Source organism: Megalops cyprinoides, chromosome 4 (assembly GCF_013368585.1).
Source record: "Megalops cyprinoides isolate fMegCyp1 chromosome 4, fMegCyp1.pri, whole genome shotgun sequence".
Lineage (NCBI taxonomy): Eukaryota > Metazoa > Chordata > Actinopteri > Elopiformes > Megalopidae > Megalops > Megalops cyprinoides.
This window is the reverse complement of record NC_050586.1, coordinates 37671897-37693913: the sequence shown is the minus strand read 5'-3', so window position 1 is coordinate 37693913 and position 22017 is coordinate 37671897. Positions and strand designations below refer to the sequence as shown.

The 22017-nt window shown below is 41.4% G+C and overlaps 1 protein-coding gene across 1 annotated transcript in view; it reads right to left on the bottom strand.

The window, feature by feature from the left end:
- Window positions 1–22017, bottom strand: part of LOC118776481 (trichohyalin-like) — a 28156-nt gene that overhangs the window by 2260 nt on the left and 3879 nt on the right. Inside the window, exons 2-14 of the mRNA XM_036526841.1 lie at window positions 10550–10686; window positions 9611–9710; window positions 9377–9462; window positions 8462–8633; window positions 6935–7114; window positions 6308–6430; window positions 6104–6201; window positions 5762–5804; window positions 5545–5656; window positions 5216–5384; window positions 4549–4755; window positions 1805–3982; window positions 505–943 (exon numbers count right to left, since the gene is read on the bottom strand). Coding sequence (XP_036382734.1) covers window positions 505–943; window positions 1805–3982; window positions 4549–4755; window positions 5216–5384; window positions 5545–5656; window positions 5762–5804; window positions 6104–6201; window positions 6308–6430; window positions 6935–7114; window positions 8462–8633; window positions 9377–9462; window positions 9611–9710; window positions 10550–10686 — 4044 coding nt within the window. The remainder of the gene's footprint in view (window positions 1–504; window positions 944–1804; window positions 3983–4548; window positions 4756–5215; window positions 5385–5544; window positions 5657–5761; window positions 5805–6103; window positions 6202–6307; window positions 6431–6934; window positions 7115–8461; window positions 8634–9376; window positions 9463–9610; window positions 9711–10549; window positions 10687–22017) is intronic.

Below are 22017 nucleotides of genomic sequence, written 5' to 3'. Positions count from 1 at the left end.
CTTCCTGCTCTTCAGCCTCCTTTCCCTCCTCAATCTTTTCTCCCTCCTCCTCCACCACGTTTTCTCCCTCCTCCTCCACTACCTTTTCTCCCTCCTCCTCCACCACCTTTTCTCCCTCCTCCTCCACTACCTTTTCTCCCTCCTCCTCCACTACCTTTTCTCCCTCCTCCTCCCCCACCTTTTCTCCCTCCTCCTCCACTACCTTTTCTACCTCCTCCTCCACTACCTTTTCTGCCTCCTCCTCCACTACCTTTTCTGCCTCCTCCTCCACTACCTTTTCCCCTTCCTCATCCTCCATCTTTTCTTCCTCCTCCCCAGTCCCCATTTCTTCCTGCTTCTCAACCCTTTCCGCCTCCGCCACCACCTTTTCTGCCTCATTTTCCTGCTCTGCTGTTTCTGCCACCTCCTCCTCCTCCTTTTCCTCCTCTTTCTCATTCATTTTCTCTTCAGCTGTTTTCTCTTCTTCTTCTGCAGCTGCTTGGTTGCTCTCTTTCTCCTTTGCTGGTTGTCTGCTACGTCGTTTGGATCTGCGTTTAGGTGTTGCAGTGACTACTGTCCTCTTCCTCAGAACTCTTCTTTCCACCACCTCAGGCTCATCTTCTGAATCTGAGCTCTTTTCTGCAACATGTACTTCCGGCTCAGCAGTTGTGGTCTTCTCACTTTCCTCTTTTTCATGTTCTTCTTTTTCTTTGTTTTCCTCCTCAACAGTTTCATCAGTCTTTTTCTCTTCTTCTTTCTCTTCCATTTCTACTTCTCCCTCGATGTTTTGCTGCATCTCTGCATTTTCCTCTTCAGGCTTTTCTGTCTCACCCTGCTCTGTCACCCCAACACTGTCCTCACCTTTGTCCTCTGGTACCGTTTCCTGTTCTTCTGTCTCCATATTTTCTGCCTCCTCAACTCCCTTTTCTGCCTCCTCCTCCACCACTTTTTCCTCCTCCTTCTCACTCATTTTCTCTTCAGCTGTTTTCTCTTCTTCTTCTGCAGCTGCTTGGTTGCTCTCTTTCTCCTTTGCTGGTTGTCTGCTACGTCGTTTGGATCTGCGTTTAGGTGTTGCAGTGACTACTGTCCTCTTCCTCAGAACTCTTCTTTCCACCACCTCAGGCTCATCTTCTGAATCTGAGCTCTTTTCTGCAACATGTACTTCCGGCTCAGCAGTTGTGGTCTTCTCACTTTCCTCTTTTTCATGTTCTTCTTCTTTCTTCTCCTCCTCAGCAATTTTATCAGTCTTTTTCTCTTCTTCTTTCTCTTCTATTTCTACGTCTCCCTCGATATTTTGTTGCATCTCTGCATTTTCCTCTTCAGGCGTTTCTTTCTCACCCTGCTCTGTCTCCCCAACACTGGCCTTCTCCTCTGTTGCACTTTTGTCTTCTTCTACCTCCACCTTTTCTCCCTCCTCCTCCACTACCTTTTCTCCCTCCTTCTCCACTACCTTTTCTCCCTCCTCCTCCCCCACCTTTTCTCCCTCCTCCTCCACTACCTTTTCTACCTCCTCCTCCACTACCTTTTCTGCCTCCTCCTCCACTACCTTTTCCCCTTCCTCATCCTCCATCTTTTCTTCCTCCTCCCCAGTCCCCCTTTCTTCCTGCTCCTCAACCCTTTCCGCCTCCGCCACCACCTTTTCTGCCTCATTTTCCTGCTCTGCTGTTTCTGCCACCTCCTCCTCCTCCTTTTCCTCCTCTTTCTCATTCATTTTCTCTTCAGCTGTTTTCTCTTCTTCTTCTGCAGCTGCTTGGTTGCTCTCTTTCTCCTTTGCTGGTTGTCTGCTACGTCGTTTGGATCTGCGTTTAGGTGTTGCAGTGACTACTGTCCTCTTCCTCAGAACTCTTCTTTCCACCACCTCAGGCTCATCTTCTGAATCTGAGCTCTTTTCTGCAACATGTACTTCTGGCTCAGCAGTTGTGGTCTTCTCACTTTCCTCTTTTTCATGTTCTTCTTCTTCTTTGTTTTCCGCCTCAACAGTTTCATCAGTCTTTTTCTCTTCTTCCTTCTCTTCCATTTCTACTTCTCCCTCGATGTTTTGCTGCATCTCTGCGTTTTCCTCTTCAGGTTTCTCTTTCTCACCCTGCTCTGTCACCCCAACACTGTCCTCACCTTTTTCCTCTTCCACCTTTTCTTGTTCTTCCACCTCAATATTTTCCTCTGCAACATCTTCTGCAACTTTATCTTCCTCTTCCTCTACGATCCTCTCCTTCTCCACTACAGCATGATCCTCCTCTGTCTCCTCCCCCACTTTTTCTTCTTCCTGACTCTCATTTTCATCTACAATGTTTTCTTCAGTTTTATCATCCTCTTCTTCCATCCCCTGGTTTTCACTGTTTTCCTCTACAATTTTGTCCTCCACCCCCACATTATCCTGCTGACCCTCCTTTTCTTCCACAATGTTTTCTTCAGCTTTATCTTCTTCTTCTTCCACCCCCAGCTTCACACTCTCTTCTTCCACAATCTTCTCCTCTACTACTACCACATTATCTGCTTCCTTATCTTCTTTGTCCGTATTTTCTTCCACCTCCCCCACCTTCTCATCTTCTTGATTCTCCTCTTCTTTCTCAGTATTTTCTACTTTATCCTCACCTTCCTCCATCCTTTCCTCCTCTTCATTCACCTTTTCCCCTTCCTCCTCCTCTGCCACCTTTTCCAATTGGTTCTCCTCAGCTACCTTTCCCCCCTCTTCATCCACCTTTTCCCCCTCTTCTTCGTCAGCTACCTTTTCCCCCTCTTCATCCACCTTTTCCCCCTCTTCTTCCTCAGCTACCTTTCCCCCCTCTTCATCCACCTTTTCCCCCTCTTCTTCCTCTGCCACCTTTTCCTCCACTTCATCTGCCTTTGCTTCCTCCTCTTCTGCTACCTTTTCCTCCTCCTCCTCCATCCTGACCTCTTCCACCTTTTCATTTTCTGTCTCTGTAACTGCTGCTTCCTCGTTCAGAACCTCCTTTGGTGGTTGTTTGCTGAGATGTCTGGATCTACGTGTAGACGTTTCATTGACTATTACTGTCTTGTTTCTCAGAACCCTCCCTTCCATCACTGGAGGCCCATCTGTTTTTCTTGATTTCTCCTCCTCCACATCCACATTTTCCTCACCCCCTACCGTCTCTTCCTCCTTCTCTGAGTCTCCAGCTTCTGCCTGGTCTATCTCTTGCTGTTTGCTTCGTCTTGTATATTTGCGCTTAGGTGTTGTGACGAAAATGTTTGTCCTCCCCCTCAAAACTCTCCTGCCCACAACTGTACCCTCATCAGCCTTGTCTAAGCTCTCTGCTGTATCATCCTCCACTACTTGTTTACTGAGTCGACTGGATCTACGTGTGGTTGTTGGTGTGACTACTTCAGTCTTCCTCACTTGAACTCTCTTGTCGACAAATGAAGGTTCATTTGCAGGGCTTGCAGCACCTTTTCCCTTTTTCTTCTCCTCCTTCTCCACTTTAGCTTTTGCTTTAGGCGTCTTCTTTGCTGTTGGTTGGTCATTATCATCCTCTTGCACTCGTTTACTGAGTCGTTTGGATCTACGTATACTTGTTTCTGTAATCACTTCTGCCTTCCGCCTTAGTCTCCTGTCCAAAAGTGAAGTTTCATCTGTGGTACTTGTGGTATTCATTTCTTCCCCCTCTTCTTCCTCTTCCTCATCTTCATTCCCTTCCTTTTGCAGTATCTTTTCAACCTCAGATACTATTTGGTCACTCTCACCCTTCTCAGACGGTTCATATGAGACCTCCTTAAGGCCAACCAGCAGGACAGCATCCTCGCAGAAGTCCATGGGGGCCTGTGCCTCTTCCCTACTTTCCTCCTCCGGTACCTCTTCTGCAAGGGGACTGGACTTGTGCTGAGCATCTGCTTCAGCACTCAGCTTGTCCTCATTTCCCTGGTCTTCCTCTGGTGCTTCTTTTGAAGGCTCTGTTACACATGTGTCTTCCATTTCAGGAGCAGGTTCTTCTGGCTCTAATGGAGCCTCTCCTTTAGCCTCTTCTTCAGAACCTGCTTCTACAGTATCCTGAATGTGAGAGAAAATGATACAAAAATTAACAGCTATTATACTGAGAATAACTACACATATGGGGGGTAGACAAAATAATTGAAACACCAAATGAATAAGGGTCTACCACTAGAAATAGTTCAGAACTTTTATAACAGCATTCTAAGTGGGAGTGAAGCTGTTCTGAAGGAAAAAGGTGGCCCAGGACCTTATTAGTTAATAAACACATACATTATTTTGGTTACCCGTTGTGCATGTATATGTGTATATATAAGCACACACAGGGGATCATAAAGTCTCTAAATAGATTTGGACTTTATGATCATCCTGTATCTATCTAGATATGTACATACACATATGACAGAAAAATATGACAGGGAAACCAAATTAGCTTTTACTTAAAGGCCATTACTTGTATCTAAAAGCCATTACAAGGGTATGTAAAAAACATTCCATATGTCAACACAATTGAAGCTACAATCCAAGCTAACTTAAACCATCTTGCTATGTCAAAACCAAACAATCAAATACTACAATAACCTTTAAAGACTTCAAAAACTGGAAAGAAAGACAGCAGCCTATACCTGTGCCTCACTCTCTGCTGTGTCCTGAGAGGCCTCCTCTGCGATTTCGGCTTCCTTCTCCCCCTCCACCTCCACCTGAGAGTCATCCTCCTGCACAGGTGCTGGCTCCTCCAAAACTTGATCTGCTGTGCCTCCCTCTAGCTCTGTGTCCGTTATCACATTGCCATTCATGGGCTCCCCCTCTGCCTTCTCCAGTGACTCATCTTCCTGTAGGACCAACCCAAAGTATCATCTTATCAAATATTACATTACTGTTATTTAGCAGACACTCTTATCCAGAGTGAATTACATCATGGATATTTACCAAGACAGTTGTGGGTTAAGTACCTTGCCCAGGGGTACAACAGCAGTGCCCCTATGGGGATTTGAACCAGCAACCTTTCAGTTACAAGTCCTGCTCCTAAACCACTATGCTACACTGCTACAAACGCTATGACTCCACTCCCACAGATGTGACTGTACTGGGCGCATATGGACAGAGCTCATAAGGACAAAGCAAAGGAGGGTAGCTCAATGATTTGTACAGGTGGAGAGTAAAACATGTGGCCAGCGAGTATTTTTGAGAGCATTACCTAAAGAATAAAAACAACTTTTGGGACATAGATGAATGACACAGGATATTTTCACAAGATCATAGCAGAGTGCCCGAACAAAAGTAATTCCTCACCATGACTGGCTCCTTCTCTAGGGCCCCTTCCTGTGGCAGCTCCTGTGGGGCAGCAGCCTCCTCCATTTCCTCATCAGCAGGGCCCGGTTCCTCTTCCTTCTCCTCCGCTGCCTCATCGGCCACCAGCTCCTCAGCGGGAGCTCCCACCTCCACAGCAGTGTCCTCCACCCTGAATCCAATCACATCAGAGCTACACTCACAAGCTTTGGGTTCATTCCACTGAAGTATGACTACTGACAATACAGATTTCCTATGTCCTATTTATTTTTCACACACAAGCACATGTGTACATAGACATATACACACATACACATAACTCATGTGCTTACCTATTAATTTTCCCTGGCAGACTCTCTTCAACAACTTCTATTTCCTCTCTCAGCCTCTTTCGTCTGAATTCACTACTCCTGGTGCGTGTTGAAACAGGTGTGTCCTCAACCTCTGCAGCAAGAGGATATGTGTCAATTTAGAGGCCAAACAACATTTCTGTTTTTTATTGGTTTTATTATTATTTTTATATGATTGTTATTTATTAGAAATACTTGCCTTCTGCCACTTTGATATGCTTATTGACAATCACTACTTCTTCCTTCAAAGCAAACAAATGGACAATCAAAAAACTGTAATGCACCTCTAATTAGAGCTTCATTCATCACTTGGATACAGCAGACAAAACATTATTTGATGTGATATTACCTATCAATGAAATACCATCAAATAAAAGACAGAAAATGATATCATACTCTTATGACAATTTACTGATTGTCCTGTATCACTAATGAGAATGCAAAAAAGCCATTTTGCTTCTCATTTCCTCATTGAAGGAAGAAAGAAAAAAGAAAAAGAAAGAAAGAAAGAAAACTTGAGAGGTGAAACCATAGAACATACTGTTATTTCAATAGAGGTGGTCACAGTTTTTTGTACTGTTTCTTGCTGTGTGACTGTTTCAGCCCTCCCTGATTCCTGAAGCAAAGACAAGTCTTCCGCTGTAGAAAAAATACTTGTGAGTATCAGCAAAATATACATCAGTTGGAATCATGATGAATATTTTCATTACGAGAGGGCCCCTTAAGCGTTCTTACATAGCCTTACCTCTGAAAGTCAATGACTCAATCTTGTTGGCTATTGGAGACCTCTGGAAAGGGCCTCCAACACTCTCAACTTCCCAGAGCAGCTCCTTGTCTGCTGGGTATGTGTACAGATACTGTTCACATACTGGTAAGAGAGAGGGACAACCTTATATTATTTATGTACTTCATTAATCCAAAGCTACTTTGACATTACATATGTATTCATTGGCAGGAGTCAGTGTTCCAAAAAAACCCAGTGTTGTGGAATGAGCTTCCACTCCTGGCCAGAATGGTGGACTATCTTCCATCACAGACTGAGGGCTACATCCGACCCCACCCCCATGTGTATGTTCTGTATAAAACAGCTGTCTTATACATGGCAGTGTGGTGTAGCGGTAATGAGGAGGGTGTGTAATCGAGAGGCTGCAGGTTCTATTCCCTGCTGGGGCACTGCCATTTTACCCTTGGGAAAGGTACTTAACCCAAAATTGCCTCAGCAAATATCCAGCTGTATGAATGGATGTATAACAGTAATCTCTCTGAGTTGCCCTGGATAAGATTGTCTGCTAATTAACAATTTTAAAAAATCAAGACTTTAATCTACAAGTGTTTTTTTCACTTACACTTTTTCCAAAATTGAATTTTTTACCTTTGTACATGGCAGGAGAGAGAGGGTATTTCAAGCCAAGAGCACTCTCTTTGAAACAATCCACAAAGTCTTCCAAAATCTGAAGGCCATGTCCGTTACCACGGTGTGCCTTCCTGACAAATATGGAATCCATGACAGGAAGCTGATAACGCTGGGTCAAGAAGCTACTACACAAGCTGCCTGTAAGAGACACAGGAGGCATCATGGCAGAGCAGGATTTCCATTACAGAAACATTACAGAAAAATATTTTGGTCATTTATACAAAGTGCGATACAAAACTTCACCAGAGTGGAAAACAGACCATAACATAGATTATAAATTGAAAACATATGCCACTGTGCAAGCCCACTTCACTTGATACAATCATTCGGACACTCAGCTTAGTTTTTATTGATCATGGTATCCCTTAAACTTTTTGTTTTGGTTTTATTCACACTGAAACTATGCTTGGAAAAAATGTATGAAATTCAAACTGATCTAAAATCTGCATGGCTGGACAACAGTTACAATGGGGTCTGGGGTCATATTTGATATATCAGAGGACATTTTTCTGGAAAGCTCATTCAGTAGTCACTCACATTGTTCTAATTAAGAAGCTTCTTCAAAGCAACATCAAATAAATAAAAAATAAAACACTACATGGCAAAATTCCCACTTCAACATGGTTCTAATAAAACATTTAGAAAATTAAATCAATTCCAGGCTAATTTCAAAATACCAAAGCATATTACATTGCATTCAAATGACATGCCAGCAGCAGTCATGTCTCTTAAATGGCAAAAAGTCAGAACAGTTACCTTGCAGTAAACTGTACAATACTGTACAGACACAAATGTGTTTAATCAATAAACTCTTTTATCAACTGCCATCCCACTTAAATGATGTTAATATTAGTCAAGTAATGAAGAAGAGTAATTTCAACAGATCAATGTGCTTGTGTTCAGAGTATGTTAATACTCTGTGTTCAGAGTGTGTACATCTCTTGCCTAGATCAAAATTTGTGGCTTGTTCCCAGAGACATGGGAAACAGTTAACTGCGATGAGTATGTGAAAATATCCAAATGAGTATCAGTATAACCTGTCATTTTAAGTGATGTGAATGCAGGTATCAACTATTCTATCCCTCCCTGCCTTGTTTATGGTAATACTGCAATAATGGAAGTATGAGGCACTATCAATGAAAGTCTGAAGGTCACAAGCGTTATCAAAATTGTCAATGCGTCTCTCTTGTAATGCTGTACATGAAATATGTGTAATTTTGTGGTCTGCATTCATTTTTGCTTTACTCTCCCAAATTATACCAAGGTCACTATAGCATTTATGAGTCATGTCAAGTGGAAGGCCAATCCAATGCATTAGTGAAGCTGAACAGGAGAAAACACAGCAAAGCAGTCGTATTTGAACACCCCAATAACTGGAAAGCATAGGTGACATAAAATACCTTGACATTTTGCTATGTCTAAAAATTCAAACAATATACAGTAATAACACAGTAACATCATCATGCAAAGTAAAATGTTCTTTACCTTCAGGTTTGACTGAGTAAAAGCCAATAGCCTCACAATCTTTCCAGAGGATTTTGGCATAATCGTTTTCACTGTGGCAAAGAAAAGGTACTTCATTTTTGCCCATTTCCTTGGTTCTGTAAACTATGCGGTTGAGAACATACAGCACTATCCTCTCCCCTAGAGTCCTCACCTACAAACATAGAAAGTCAAAGGCAACGATTAGTTACTACTACAATGGGTTTTTTTTTCATCCACTAAAGGATATCCTCCCTTTCATGCAAAACACTACATTTCTTACAGGATATGAAGGGACATTTAACTTTTTCTCAAGGGGAAAATAACATGAAAGACTGGAAATAAAAACCGGCTGCCCGGCGCCCACTCGCTTGGCAAAGAGCGATTCTTTACCCCAGGGCAAAGTCCATTTTGTTCCGCTTTGTTTTGAATCCAATCACTGCATTCTATTACAAATTTTCAAGGTTTCAGTCTCCCAAATGACAAAAAGCTTTTGTCTATGTGTAGGGTTTGCAAACTAGAGGTATCGCTCTCAAGTAGAATATCTCAATTATGGCAGCTGTCTCTGACTGGTATTAAGAAGAAAGTGTCTAAGAATCGTTTTTAAAGTCGCACGTCTGTTTGCTAGATGGGCGGCAGTGTAGCACAATGGTTAAGGAGCAGGCCTTGTAACCGAAAGGTTGCCGGTTCGATCCTTGCTGGGTCACTGCTGCTGTACCCTTGGGCAAGGTACTCAACCCACAATGGTTTCAGCTGTATAAATGGATAACATTGTAAAGAACTGTAACCTATGTAAGTTGCTTTGGATAAAAGCATCTGCTAAATGAATAAATGTATATCTATTTATGACACATTATGTCTTTACACAACTGCATTACAACTAAGAATACTGAAATGTACTGGCTTTGGGGATTGTACCTGCAGCAGGCCGTTACGAGAGCGGTCTGAAGTTTTGAGAATGTCTTCCACAGCCCACCACCGATCCACCAGGTACAGTGCTACAGCTGGACACACAAAGCACTTGGGGTGAGAAACGTGGTTACAAACGATGATTAATGTCTTTTTATAGATACCCTTTCCATTCCAATAACTCTTTTGGACTTGTGCAGCAACGAAAAAGTATGCTGTAGCCAAGCGGTCACCAAAGGTCACCTGTGAACTGGTCTTCGGGTGTGAAGAGAGCCAGCACCTTCTGTTTGAGGTCAGCTCCATAGAGGGGAACAAATCCCACATTGGACAGGCCGATGGGGATCTTTCATAGAGGGAAGGGAAAGACAGAACAATGTTACAACAAGGACACTCTCCAGGCACCACTGACATCAGCTGACCCAAGCCAAACCTCCTGGACCCACACGGCATAGGCAGTGGCCATACGCACACCACATACACAGACCAAAGAGCACAGATACGGGCCATACATACTACTGTGGGGTCATCATTCTTAATCTAAACATTCTCAGAATTAAGAGGTCTTGGGAAGAATATTTTCACAGCCCCACATCGGACATAAATTAGGCCACTCTGCTTACAGGCAGATAAAAACGGGGAAAAGTCAAGCTAGTGTTGTATGCCATGCTTACTTTTATTCAGATCATTTGGTTTCTTCACATAAACAGAGGCAACAAAACTACTCTTCGAAACTACTTTGTGAAGACTGCTGTAGGAGCCAATTTCATGAGACACTTCAAAGGAGAAATATAATCCCAAAAAACGGTAATCTCTCATCCAAATGTTTTAATACTTTCATTATGACAGCACACAGTCAAATTTTAATGCACCAGGATAGACCTACAAACAAACAACAGCATCAGCTTCACCCAAAATGGTTCTCATATGGCCTGTAAAAAATAATGGAAATAACAGCGAGATTAAAGGGTACTTGGAGAAGGAACAGAACAAAAAACGAAGAACTCAGAAATGAGGTCGCGCAGCGAAAACAGCGAGAGACCAACTGTAATGGCTTTGCCTGGAAGTGGCTTAATCAGCATAACACCAACACAAGGACAGCATAAATCCACCACAACAGACAATAACTCAATAAACTGAAACACTGCAGTGTGTGTAGCTGAGGTGTGCTGGATGTTCTCGCACCTGTGTGGAGTCGGGAAGTGTGAAATGCTCTGGCCTGTCTGGGTTGCTGTAGAGAAGCTGAGACATGTAATGCTCTGCTGAGTGCTCCAGGTCATCTTGGCTCAAAGACCCCAGGACATCCACAGGGAAGTCCATCCCTAGGACAAAATATTATCAGGGGTTATCAAAAGCAATCAATCATGCAAAAAACACCACAATGGAAAGACACGCATTGCATCAAACAGAAGATATTAATGAGCTACCGTTAAGTCACTGTGGAAGACAGAATTTCTTTTGCAGCAGAAAGTGTGCTGGATAGCAGACACAGTGTCACCACCCTTAAGTCAAAACAAGATGAAATGTGTCACATGGTTACGAAGGGTGCTGGTTTGACACCTGGTCAAGCCACGAGGGCTACACCTGAAGGACACCCTAAATCTATATTATAAATAAAATAATAATCTTTCAAATTTGAAAGATCACATATCAAGTCAAACTCTGAAAGCACTAGGGATATATCGTCTAGGTCAGAATCATATCTAGATTACTCAATGACAAAAGTATTCTTGATGCCAAAGAACATTCATAAAGCAATCAGTACTGTTTATATTCCACCTGTTTGCTGATTTGTTTAGTGGGGTCAATGTTTGCATGTTCTAGATTGAACGCCGACCCGTACAGTAGCCCTTGGAAAATATTTCTGTACATCTGCAAGCTCACATGGATGCTGTGTTACACACATAGACACACAGAAAGTCAAAAACACAAATCCTTTAGCAAAGATGAGCGACACTGAAATATGAGCTCACCAGTATGTTGCACCAAGAATTAAAATGCACTGGATTCGTGAGCATTGTGTATTGTGGAAAAATAAAACCCTTGACACTGAAATGAGATTTTGTTTCTAAATTTGTTTAATTGAGTTTCAACCCAGCTGAGAGTTTAGGTAAACTAACTCGCATCCATTGTGGTCACTTCTTTGTTTGTCTGTCATTTTGGCAGATAGCCTGTTGGACCCTTGGCCCTGCCTTCAATTAAAACCAGAGAAATTTGGTACAGTGACATCCTTTAGACAATGTAACAAAATACCAAAGACCAATTAACCAATGGTTCTGTAGCATTCCACTGTAGTTGAATTTATGTGAGAAACCTTTGTTCAAAGACTGCTGTAATGTCATACGGGGGTTGTGGTAAAAGAAATCAGCAGTGAAGTGATGCCAGAGGGAATATGGGTAAACTTTTAAAAATTACTTTTAGATGATTATGACAGGACATCACATTACGCTGAAATGCACAGTCTGTAACATTTCCTGTAGTTGCCTATCTCTAGTGCTGTAAGTTTAGTAACTGCTCCTTCAATGGCATTTTAAAAAGTTGTACCGTTACCAAAAGAAATACCCACAAAAATGTATTTCACATAAAATTTGGTCATGCATTTTCAACTGCAAACTTCAAGTCAATATTTTTTTGTTTTCATTTAGCATTTCATACAACACTTTAATACTAAACCTTCACACTACCAAGTGTTGAAGGTAGTGTTTTCTGTGAACCATTATTCTCAGCTAGAAATCCCATTTTGTTTCTCCAATTAATGTGCGCTGAGTAACTCTCTGTAATAGAGCGCAACACCATTATGTCAAAAGACCTGCTAACCGCAAACTAAGGAGCAGGAACACATTACTCTAAAAAGCCCATCCTTACCTGTTCATAAGGATTATTTAGCACATTGCCAAAGAGTAATTAAGACCTGAATCTTGGCTTTCTTATCTAAATTAAATATACCACTTTCCTGCTGCCACAACTTGTCAAATACTTGAAAATTCATTTAAAACTTTGCTTACTTTCTCATGAATTGTTATAACAATCGCTGATTTTATCACAGTTGCAGTAGATATGAGAGAAGAAATGGCCACCATCCCTTCTCTACTCACAGAAGAGAACACAGGACACCGAGGGGGGCAGGGGAATCTCCCCTCTTGCTCTTCATCCCTTCAAAGGCTATAAAATGTCTTGCGCTTCCTCATAAGATTGGTGATTTAATTACACTGCTGATGAAGAATGTGTCCTTATTCCCAATATCTAAAGTCATTTACACACATCAAAAGTATATATATATTGACTCAGAATGAGTAAGAGTTGAGCCTAAAACTTGCGCTCCTGAGAGAAAGACACATGGAGTCAGTCTGACCTATGCCATAGAAACTGCGTAATGTATACACACAGGGCTCTGCTTTCACGCCTAGTTTGAAATGGGGGAGAGAGAGACTCCAGAGACTCCATGCAGAGCTTTCTCAGTTTGCACAGAACAGAGTTCTGTGGTACTCTAATCAAAAGTGTGAATCTTACCTCCTTCATGTGAAAAACACTGACAGAGTGTTTCTTGCTAATCTTCACTGTTTAACAGCTATGCTTCAGTGACAGGCTTAACAGTAGCACTGAACACAAAAGCACATATGGTGGTAATAAACTCACTCTAATGCTATTTCTTTGCCAGAGAACTTCCCCTGTTAAAACCCCCTCCACGCTTCTCACTTCTTCGAACAAATACCCTTTCGCAAAAAAATCAAATTCTTCAGTTGCGAGGTAAAAATAAGGCTCAGACTTTGTATCTAACCAAATGACATTATACCTAAACTAGATCAGAGGATGGCTACAGACCGCAGGGCGGAATCAGTGTATTTTTTAAATTAAAGACAATGTGGTGTAGTGGTAAGGAGCAGGGCCTATGACCCAAAGGTTGCTGCTGATTGCCCGGTGGGGCACCACTGTTGTAAGTGATGTACTTGACCCAGATTACATCAGGTAAATATCTACCTTATAAAAAGGAAAAGATACATAAATCACTCTGAATATGAGTGTCAGCTGTGCAAAATAATGTGATGTAAAGACAAGAATTGACAATTTGCACAAATAATTAATAATTTTTTATTTATTAAGCCTTTGCACAAAGATTATCATCAAACTTGTTCCTTGACAGCTTCTCATGCTTCCCTCCTGTATCTCACTGCTATCAGGCACCGTGTGATTCATCAGGCACCTGCTTGATTGACTGTGACTTAGAGCTGGCCCTACCCTCGGCACCCACATCACTATGGTGCACTGTGGGACATGTAGAGAAAATAACAGCATTGGCTGTGTGGGAGCCTCCTGGAGAACTGCATCTTCAACTTCAACTTCCAAACTTCAACTCTTCGGCAAGAAGTTGTCATGTGCAATTAGCAGTTCCAAAAAAGGATAACATAGAGGGGGAAAATGTGTTTTTTAAATTAGGTACATTCACATTTTTCTAATTTCACATTCTTTGCCAAATCGGGGTAAGGGAGTGATGCAGGTTGTAGCCATGTTGTCTGGCTGTTTGTTTCTTCTCTTTTTCCACAGAAAGTGGTTGAGCAGGTTAGTCACTCACTTCAGTATCTGCATGGCAAAAGAGTGTGTAATCTGACTTTGCTGCAAACCTGTGGTTTTCTGCGGCTTGGCACCATGCTCTAAGTCTTGCTAAGACTGATGAATTTCTTCATTAAAATTTATACTATGGCTCTATTAAACCAAAGGACTATGTGATAGCTAGCAAATTATCATTCTCTAGCAAGTACTTTCATATCAATGCTTTGGCAAGACCTTCTTATTGACAATTTTCCTTTACAAACAGGGAGTGGTTTGGTTAATGGAAACAAAAGCCAGGAATGAACACAATTTTCTACAGGAGCAAAGAACCAAAGAATTAAAATAAATTCATTTTAAATGTTCTGGGGAAAGTCATTAGATTTTAAAGTTTATAACATTTTCAGATTCAGAGTATATGAATAAATATCTTTCCCCACTGCCAATATCAATGGGGAATCAAAGAAATGCCTTTCTACATCCCCTCCCACTAGTTCTCTCAATTTTTTTTTTTTTCATTTCCACAAGTATGAACATTCATGTCCATGCTGCTTTCTCAAGGATGAGTCACGTGATATTTGCACATGAAAGTGATAAGTTACTAGGTGTAAACCACCTCTTACTTGTGCACACCGGAAAACCTGCTTGTTTTAACACAAACAGTCTTGACTTTCCTTTTACTAAATACCACACCCTGCATTGCAACATAACGATTTGCCACTGTCACACTGACGGTGCATTGTTTAATTATTCAGCTATATTAGAGTTGCCATCAACCTTGTTTGAGCAAAAAGATTTGATTACCAATACTAAGACGTTTTCCTTGATTCTTCTGGAAGTAGACAACTGGGGTAACCCCATTTTCACTCCATTTCTAGTTAACTATCTGACTTTTTAAATTTTTAATACTACCCAGCTAGTTATCATATGTAGCTGCCAGGGCTTTACTTGCATGTTGTCAAATTAATAAGGGGAGACAGGCTACCTGTCTGAGAAGTGACAAACTTGTGTGAGTGACTGCTAAAATGGGGTGGCAGTGTAGCATAGTGGTAAGGAGCAGCCCTTGCAACTGAAAGGTTGTCGGTTCAATTCCCTTGCTCAGCCACTATGTTGCACCCCAGGGCAAGATACTTTACCCAGAGTTGCCTCAGTAAAATATCCAGCTGTACAAATGGGTAACATGTAAAAAATGTAATCTATGTACGTTGCACTGGATAATAGAATCTGCTGAAATACCAACAATGTATTGTAATATTATGTCAGATTATCACAAAAGTATGATATTGTGTGCAGGTGACCATAAGTTTCTCCAATTTAAATTTCAACTTAAACAGATTTCCCTGGGATATAACATCGGTTTCTTTTGAACTGTACCGCACTTACAAATCAAAGAAGAAATACTACAATGCGGTCAACATGTGACACTTCAGTGGCCAGATTAACACATGTGGCTGGGAGCATTCCCACAGTTCCAAAAACGCCCAGTAAACATTTATTTGACTTGTATAATTTGGAGGGAGGTGTAGACCATTTGACAATATCACAAATCCTGCATTGCAACTATTGTGAAAATTTAAACACAAATATAAATTATTTATCGTTTTTCAAACATACCATCTGTTATGGAGAACAAGCACACAACAGTGATGTAATGTCCTTCTACCTCAGAAGGGGCAGAAAGCTCCGCTTGGTTAAAAAAGTGATTACATAGTAATTTGGAGACAAATTTGGAGACAAAGTCATTTCCATCTTCAGCTTCAAGTCTGCAGTGAAGTCCAGTGTGTCAGCAATGAGGCACAGTTAACAATGAAGTAATTCAGGCCCCTTCCACGGGCATTATTTATGTCTCTGTGTAGGGGGTCAGGGAATAATTAAACAAAAGACCAAGTCGCTGTTGTTGTGCATGGGTGTGTGCTGTTGGACTGTTATTGTATACAAACAGGACAAGCTAGTGCAGAGAACTCTCACACTGCTGACACATATCTGCAAACGTACTATAACACGTTCAAGAAGTTATAAATACAACAATTCCCAGAATGCAGCAGTTAGGATGTCGGTGAGCGGCTTAGCCGAACACTCAGCTGCTATCTCTAAGCCAGGCTTCCCTGCGAGAGCACACCTGTCAGACACAATCTATGTCACACATTCTGCCTAGAGCACGGTGGAAGAGACACCCAGGGCACAGAGTTCGAACAAGGGAGGCAGTCTGCACATGAGCCAAACATCCAGCTGTCAACAGGAGGATGTTCAAATGGCAGGAGACGTCAGGAGCTGTCTCCAATGTCCCGTATAAAGAGACCTCTGTCCACAGCCAGGACTATGAAGAGAAATATTGTGTGCGGTGCAGCAGACCCCCTTCAACGGAATACAGATTCTTCAATTAACCAAGATTAGGCCTTTTCTATCCTTTTTTGCTTCACTAGTTATCTAGACTTTTTTTATTTATATTTTGAATTCTCTTCTTCTTTGTATTAATTTTGTCTACATGACTTTTGTAAAGTTGACAGACAACTGTCGTTACATCCAAAACTCACTCAGCACTAGTGTGTTAAGGGTTAGTTCTGGCCTGCACTACAAATTCAAACTGACATCCTTCCTCAACAGTTTTGACAGAGCAAAATCATTAATAGGCTCGGTCACCAAGACTGTGATTTTAATAGGGGCAGACCGTAATTGGAATCTATTTAATCCTCTTCACACAAAAGAGTTAAAAATACAAGTAATCCTACTGGGTCTTTCATGTGCCTAATTGAATCAGTCACTCATCTATAGTAATATGCAGTGGTGTTTCCCGCAGAAATTTGGTTCGTTAAGGTGGTGGTCTGAGGAGGGGGGTTGCTTGGAGTGTTCTTGCTAGCTATGCAGAATCTCACATGCTTTTTGCTGACACTTTATAGCATTGCACTACAATAACATTGAAAGACTACATTTTCTTTACATGCTAAAATGATAACAGAGGGTCAAGTTACTTGAAAAACACTGGGTAGTATTTGTTTGGAAAAATGCTGTGTCACATGCTGTGTGCTTGCAAACAGGCCACTGCCAAAAAAACAAAAATAAAAAAACAGACTAAGTGTGTAGCTAATAAAGTCACCATTGTCAGGAACACCTTGACTGGGGACAAGAAAACATAAAACAGGGGAAGACAATAACAAGGGAAGACAATTATGACTAGTACAATTTGAAGACAACAATTAAGTTACTTTGTTTTGCATACATGGATGTGCACAGTTGCTTGTCTTGTAATATGGGCATAACAGCAGATATCATATCAGATTACACAGTCAGGCTGGGAATTTGTTTTAGCTCAACTATTACAGTGAAAATGACACAGATTTTGGTAACAATTTTTCATTTAAAGCCAGTCTTTTATATTCAAGGAATCAAATGCAATCTGTAAAATAATTAGACAAAAATTCAAAGTATTGTTAAGATCTAATTTTATATCCACAAAATAAATGAAATGGGCAATGTCAGCAGAATTTGATTTCAAAACCTACATGCTGTGTGAAACCTGGTTCATAAGGAAGATTTTCCCATACACAAAGACTCTCCCAAGAGACAAAAATGTAATTAAGTTCATTACCTGGAAGCACGTTAGGTTATCAGGTGTATTCTACTGCAGTGGCTAGTGTGAGCAGGCATCAGGTTGAGGAATGCAAAGCTCAGGCCTTTGTTGTAAACATAAGTTTTTTTGCGCCTTCAGTGTGACATGCTTTTCAGTGCAATATGGCCTTCAGCTACCACCTCACTGATAGCCTCCACCCCTCACCCTCCTCCAACTCAACATTCCTGTCTGGGGGCTCCACAAAATGTCAGAGGGGAAACTTTCAATACACCACTGTCATGGGCTATATGTGCATGAACTACTTCATATATGCCCCAGCAGAGCTGTTGCTGGCTGAAGACACTGCACCTTAAAAAGGAGTTACCCCAGCACCGGTCTCTCTAAATCCCCTTCAAACACATACAGCACATTCACACGCAACCTTTGTTGTATTTTTAAATTAATTCTAAAAAACACAGAACTTTTCTTCAGTGCTTACAAGCTTAACGACCTTAACAAACATAGGTTCACAGCTTAAGTGAAGGAGATTGGATTTCCTGCCCTTGCCTTGGTTAATGAGTGATTTTACAGTCTACCTTTAACATTCAAACCGGAAAAATGCCTTAGGGTACAACAAGAATTCACACCAACTGTCGAGTACAACACCTGTGGTGGAACACACACTAGAATCATGGGGTATGGTGAAGGCTGCACAGACACCATACTGCTGGGTGCAAATGTATTCCTCATTCTGCATAACACTGGACAAGGCTCCTGCCATACACAGAGATCACATGCAGATGGCGTTCTGTATCGCCTGAGGCAAAGAGAGGCAAAGAGAGGCAAAGAAAGACCCAGTCTCATATTCAGGCATTCTAATCAAGTCAAGAGCACTAAAATTTTTAACTATATACTGGAATAAACAGTCATGCAACAAGCCTCCTCCAAACCATCAAGAGCCTTGTTCTTACTGGAAGATTGGCTTTTTTTAGAAATCATTGTTTATAAGTAATATCTTTAACCTTATGATGCATTTTTAAATTGTGATTCTGCACATATAATGTACAGTAATTTCAGAACACAGAATCTGATCATGGCTATCAGAATGTGAATTTTCAAATCAGCAACCACAGCACAGGGTTAGTATTCTATACAAAGTCATTTTGTTTTGATCTTTTCACTGGAACTGTTACAAAAGCCCATTATTGCCAAGTGATCTGATCAATGTAGACTGGAGTAGAGGTTTTCAAGAGAAAGATTTCTTTTTAACGGATTCAAGAGATCGAGCAGAGCAACCGTAATGAGACAGGGGTTCTTTGTGACCAACAACAGGGCATCTGTGTTAGACAGGATTTCTTCGGAATGCAGCCCCTTCAGCACCATTGCATAGAAGATTTTTAAAAACGCAGTGTAGCATATCATCACATCCCACTCCACTCCTCCATCTTATTAGGGTTAGCACATAAGAATGGGGAACACCGCAGAGATTTACCTTACCGTACAGGATATCAATATCTCAACGCAAACAAAGAAAGTTCTGTGAATACACGAAATATATATAGAAAATGAAACTATTCATACTGAAAGGTTCTGTGATATTGTGCGTCCAATTGTCCCTGTTGAATTTGGATACATTCCACCATGGATTTCAGTGAATTAAGCACAGGGCCGGTTTGTATGACACACCCCCCTCCGCACACCCATTAAAAGAACACCACAACAATTCAGCACTTCAAACATCTGTTTCCTCAGGAATGCTAACACCATCCTCATTATCACAGAACAGTTTTGGCCGCATGTGAGGTGCAGATGTCGTACACTTCTGCAGCGAGCCGTTCACAGACACAAGGCTACGCACAGCGAGCAAGAATCCAGCAATGGATCTGAAACAGTTCTTGGGCGGGGCAAACCCTTGCAAATACCTGGTAGCGAGGAACAGGCCAAACAAGATGTCATATAACTGAACAGTGCCCAAGGGCAACAGTGTTACCATGCACTTTCTTTCATAATGCGCCTTCATGAGTATGCTAATGTTCCCAACTACTCTGGTAGCTGCCAGGAAAATAATAACAAGCAGCCACTTGCTTGGGAGCCTCAGTCTGTTTTTACTTTTCTTCAGAATACATTTCCAATCAGCTTTTTACCATGGGGGCTGGCTAAGGACACAGAAGGTCTGTGCGGCACAGTTTGAACACATATCCACACTGCATAGCCAGCAAACATTTGAGGGCTGGCATGTTGTACAATGGGAAAACAGCAGCCAGCACCGAAATATACCCAACAGAATAAGAAGGACGTAGGAGTATGTCTGTACATCTCAAGTGTCCGAGATCAGTTTCATTTTAACAAGATAACCATCTGCCCCCTTGTGACGAAAATGATCAAATTTCCAGAACGACCTGTATTTCTGGGGGTCCAAGCATAGGGGGGTGGGGTAATCGGGTTGTTTCCCTTGAGATCATTCTAATTCTGTTCCTGCTTTCGTACAGGGTGTGGTCACAATATGACAGGTCCACTTCAAGAGCACCACTTGGTCACCTAGGCCCATCACACACTGCACCTGTCAGCAAGTGAAGCACGATACGACCTCCATGCCCTGCATCCCCTTACAAGAGCAAAGGTGACCTCCAATCAGCACATTTCAAAGAGCACCAATTTTATTTGGCATCATCTGTAAAAAAAAAAAAAACAGTGAACTGCAATGCTGAATTCATGAAGTAAGGATGGCTATAGCTTTGAATCTATTTTGTAACTGTTCAGAACTCGACACACATAAATATATGTGCACGGTTCCTGTAAATGTGAACTGGCTGCTCTCAGCAGGAGGGGTCTGAAGCCATTCTCACATTGGCTGGAACAATAACCAGGCAGGGCGACAGAAGGAACCATTTTGTGGAAACGCTTGTGGGGGCTCTGGTCTGGATCAGTGCCAATGTAACCACAATTGCAGAGCCATTTTGCTCTCTGTTCTACAGAGATGCAGCCATGGACGTTTGGTGAGGGGACACTGCCCAGTCATCGAAAGCATGTATTTTTGCACGACGGCTTTCCATTTTGAGAAACTGAGAGACAGCTATATACAAAGGCACGCTGATTACGGAAATGCCACCAACAAAACCTCAGAACATCTTGTACCAGAGCAACAGTTTCTGTAAAGGAACTCAGTGACGTACATCTAGATAAATGTGTCACTGCACTTGATGTCAGAATTTCCTGAACCACAGAAGACAGCACGAAAGTACTTAAGTGATTACACTGCAGAGTTTTAATAAAAAGCTTATATAGCACATTCCACATCAGTGACATCAGTCCTGAACAATTTCATCGTTATAACTGGTTGATCCTTGAGAGTGTTATTACAAAAGAATGGATGAAATAGATCTTTGTTAAATTCTCTTAATGGAGAAATGTTCTGCAAACATGGAGCAAAATAATCTTGAATGTACACTATTTTTTATATAATCCTTTATTACATTAAAATTTTTACCATCACAATAGTACTCAACTTAATCATTTGGATGTCATTTATTAATTATTTTTGGGGATTAATTATTTATAATATATATAGGCTACAAAGAACTGCCCCAATCATAAGTGCTTTTTTAGTTTGCATTCGCTTTCGGTCTACCAGCTGGGCGGCAGTGTAGCACAATGGTTAAGGAGCAGGACTCGTACCCAAAAGGTTGCTGGTTTGATCCCCACTGGGACACTGCTGCTGTACCCTTGGGCAAGGTACTTAACCCACAATTGCCTCAGCTGTATAAATGGATAACATTGTAATGAACTGTAAAAGTTCTTTGGGTAAAGGTGTCTGCCAACTGAATAAATGTAAATGTTATTCTTAGAGATGCTCTCCATGTCTGTCAAAGCCTTAGTGTACACTTTGGAGCTCACAATTCTCATCTCCAATTCCATCCAATGAACTGTGAAGGACGAGCCTTCACCTGTCCTCAAAATGGCTGAAATGTTTTTATGTTTTATTATGTTTTCTTGTTAACAGTCTAAATGTTAAAAGTTCCTTCGTTTTAGATGTACTACATTTGAAAAAGACAGATCTCACACCGTCAGCTTTGCCCCAAACAGGTTAATTGTATAATTGTCAATTGCAATTGTCATTATGTGCAATTTATTTGTAGGCAAGGAGCCATTGGTTAACCAGCCACACCAGCCTAATTAAGGGCATATTACATGCAGGTGTGTGGCAGGAGAACAGGAGCGCTCACCTTTTTTTTCCTGCAGTTGACTGTGTGGAGAGGCCATGACATTGTGTTTGGTAGGTTTTAATTTTTTTTTTTTTTTTGAATATTTGCTCTTTCAGCCAGCTTCTCCAAATAAACCTAAGACTTAATGAGGTGTTCTGTAGAAAGTCTTTTGTTTTTCCTGCCACATCAACTGGTATCCAGGCAATTAGTTAAACTGCACAGCTTTTTCCTAAAAATATTTAAGATGGTAGGTACTTTGGTAACTAACACAAGACACAAGATGCATATTCAAATTTTAAACGGCTTTCATTACATGCCATTGTAGTCAATCGAGTATTGCATTGCATTTTGAATGATGA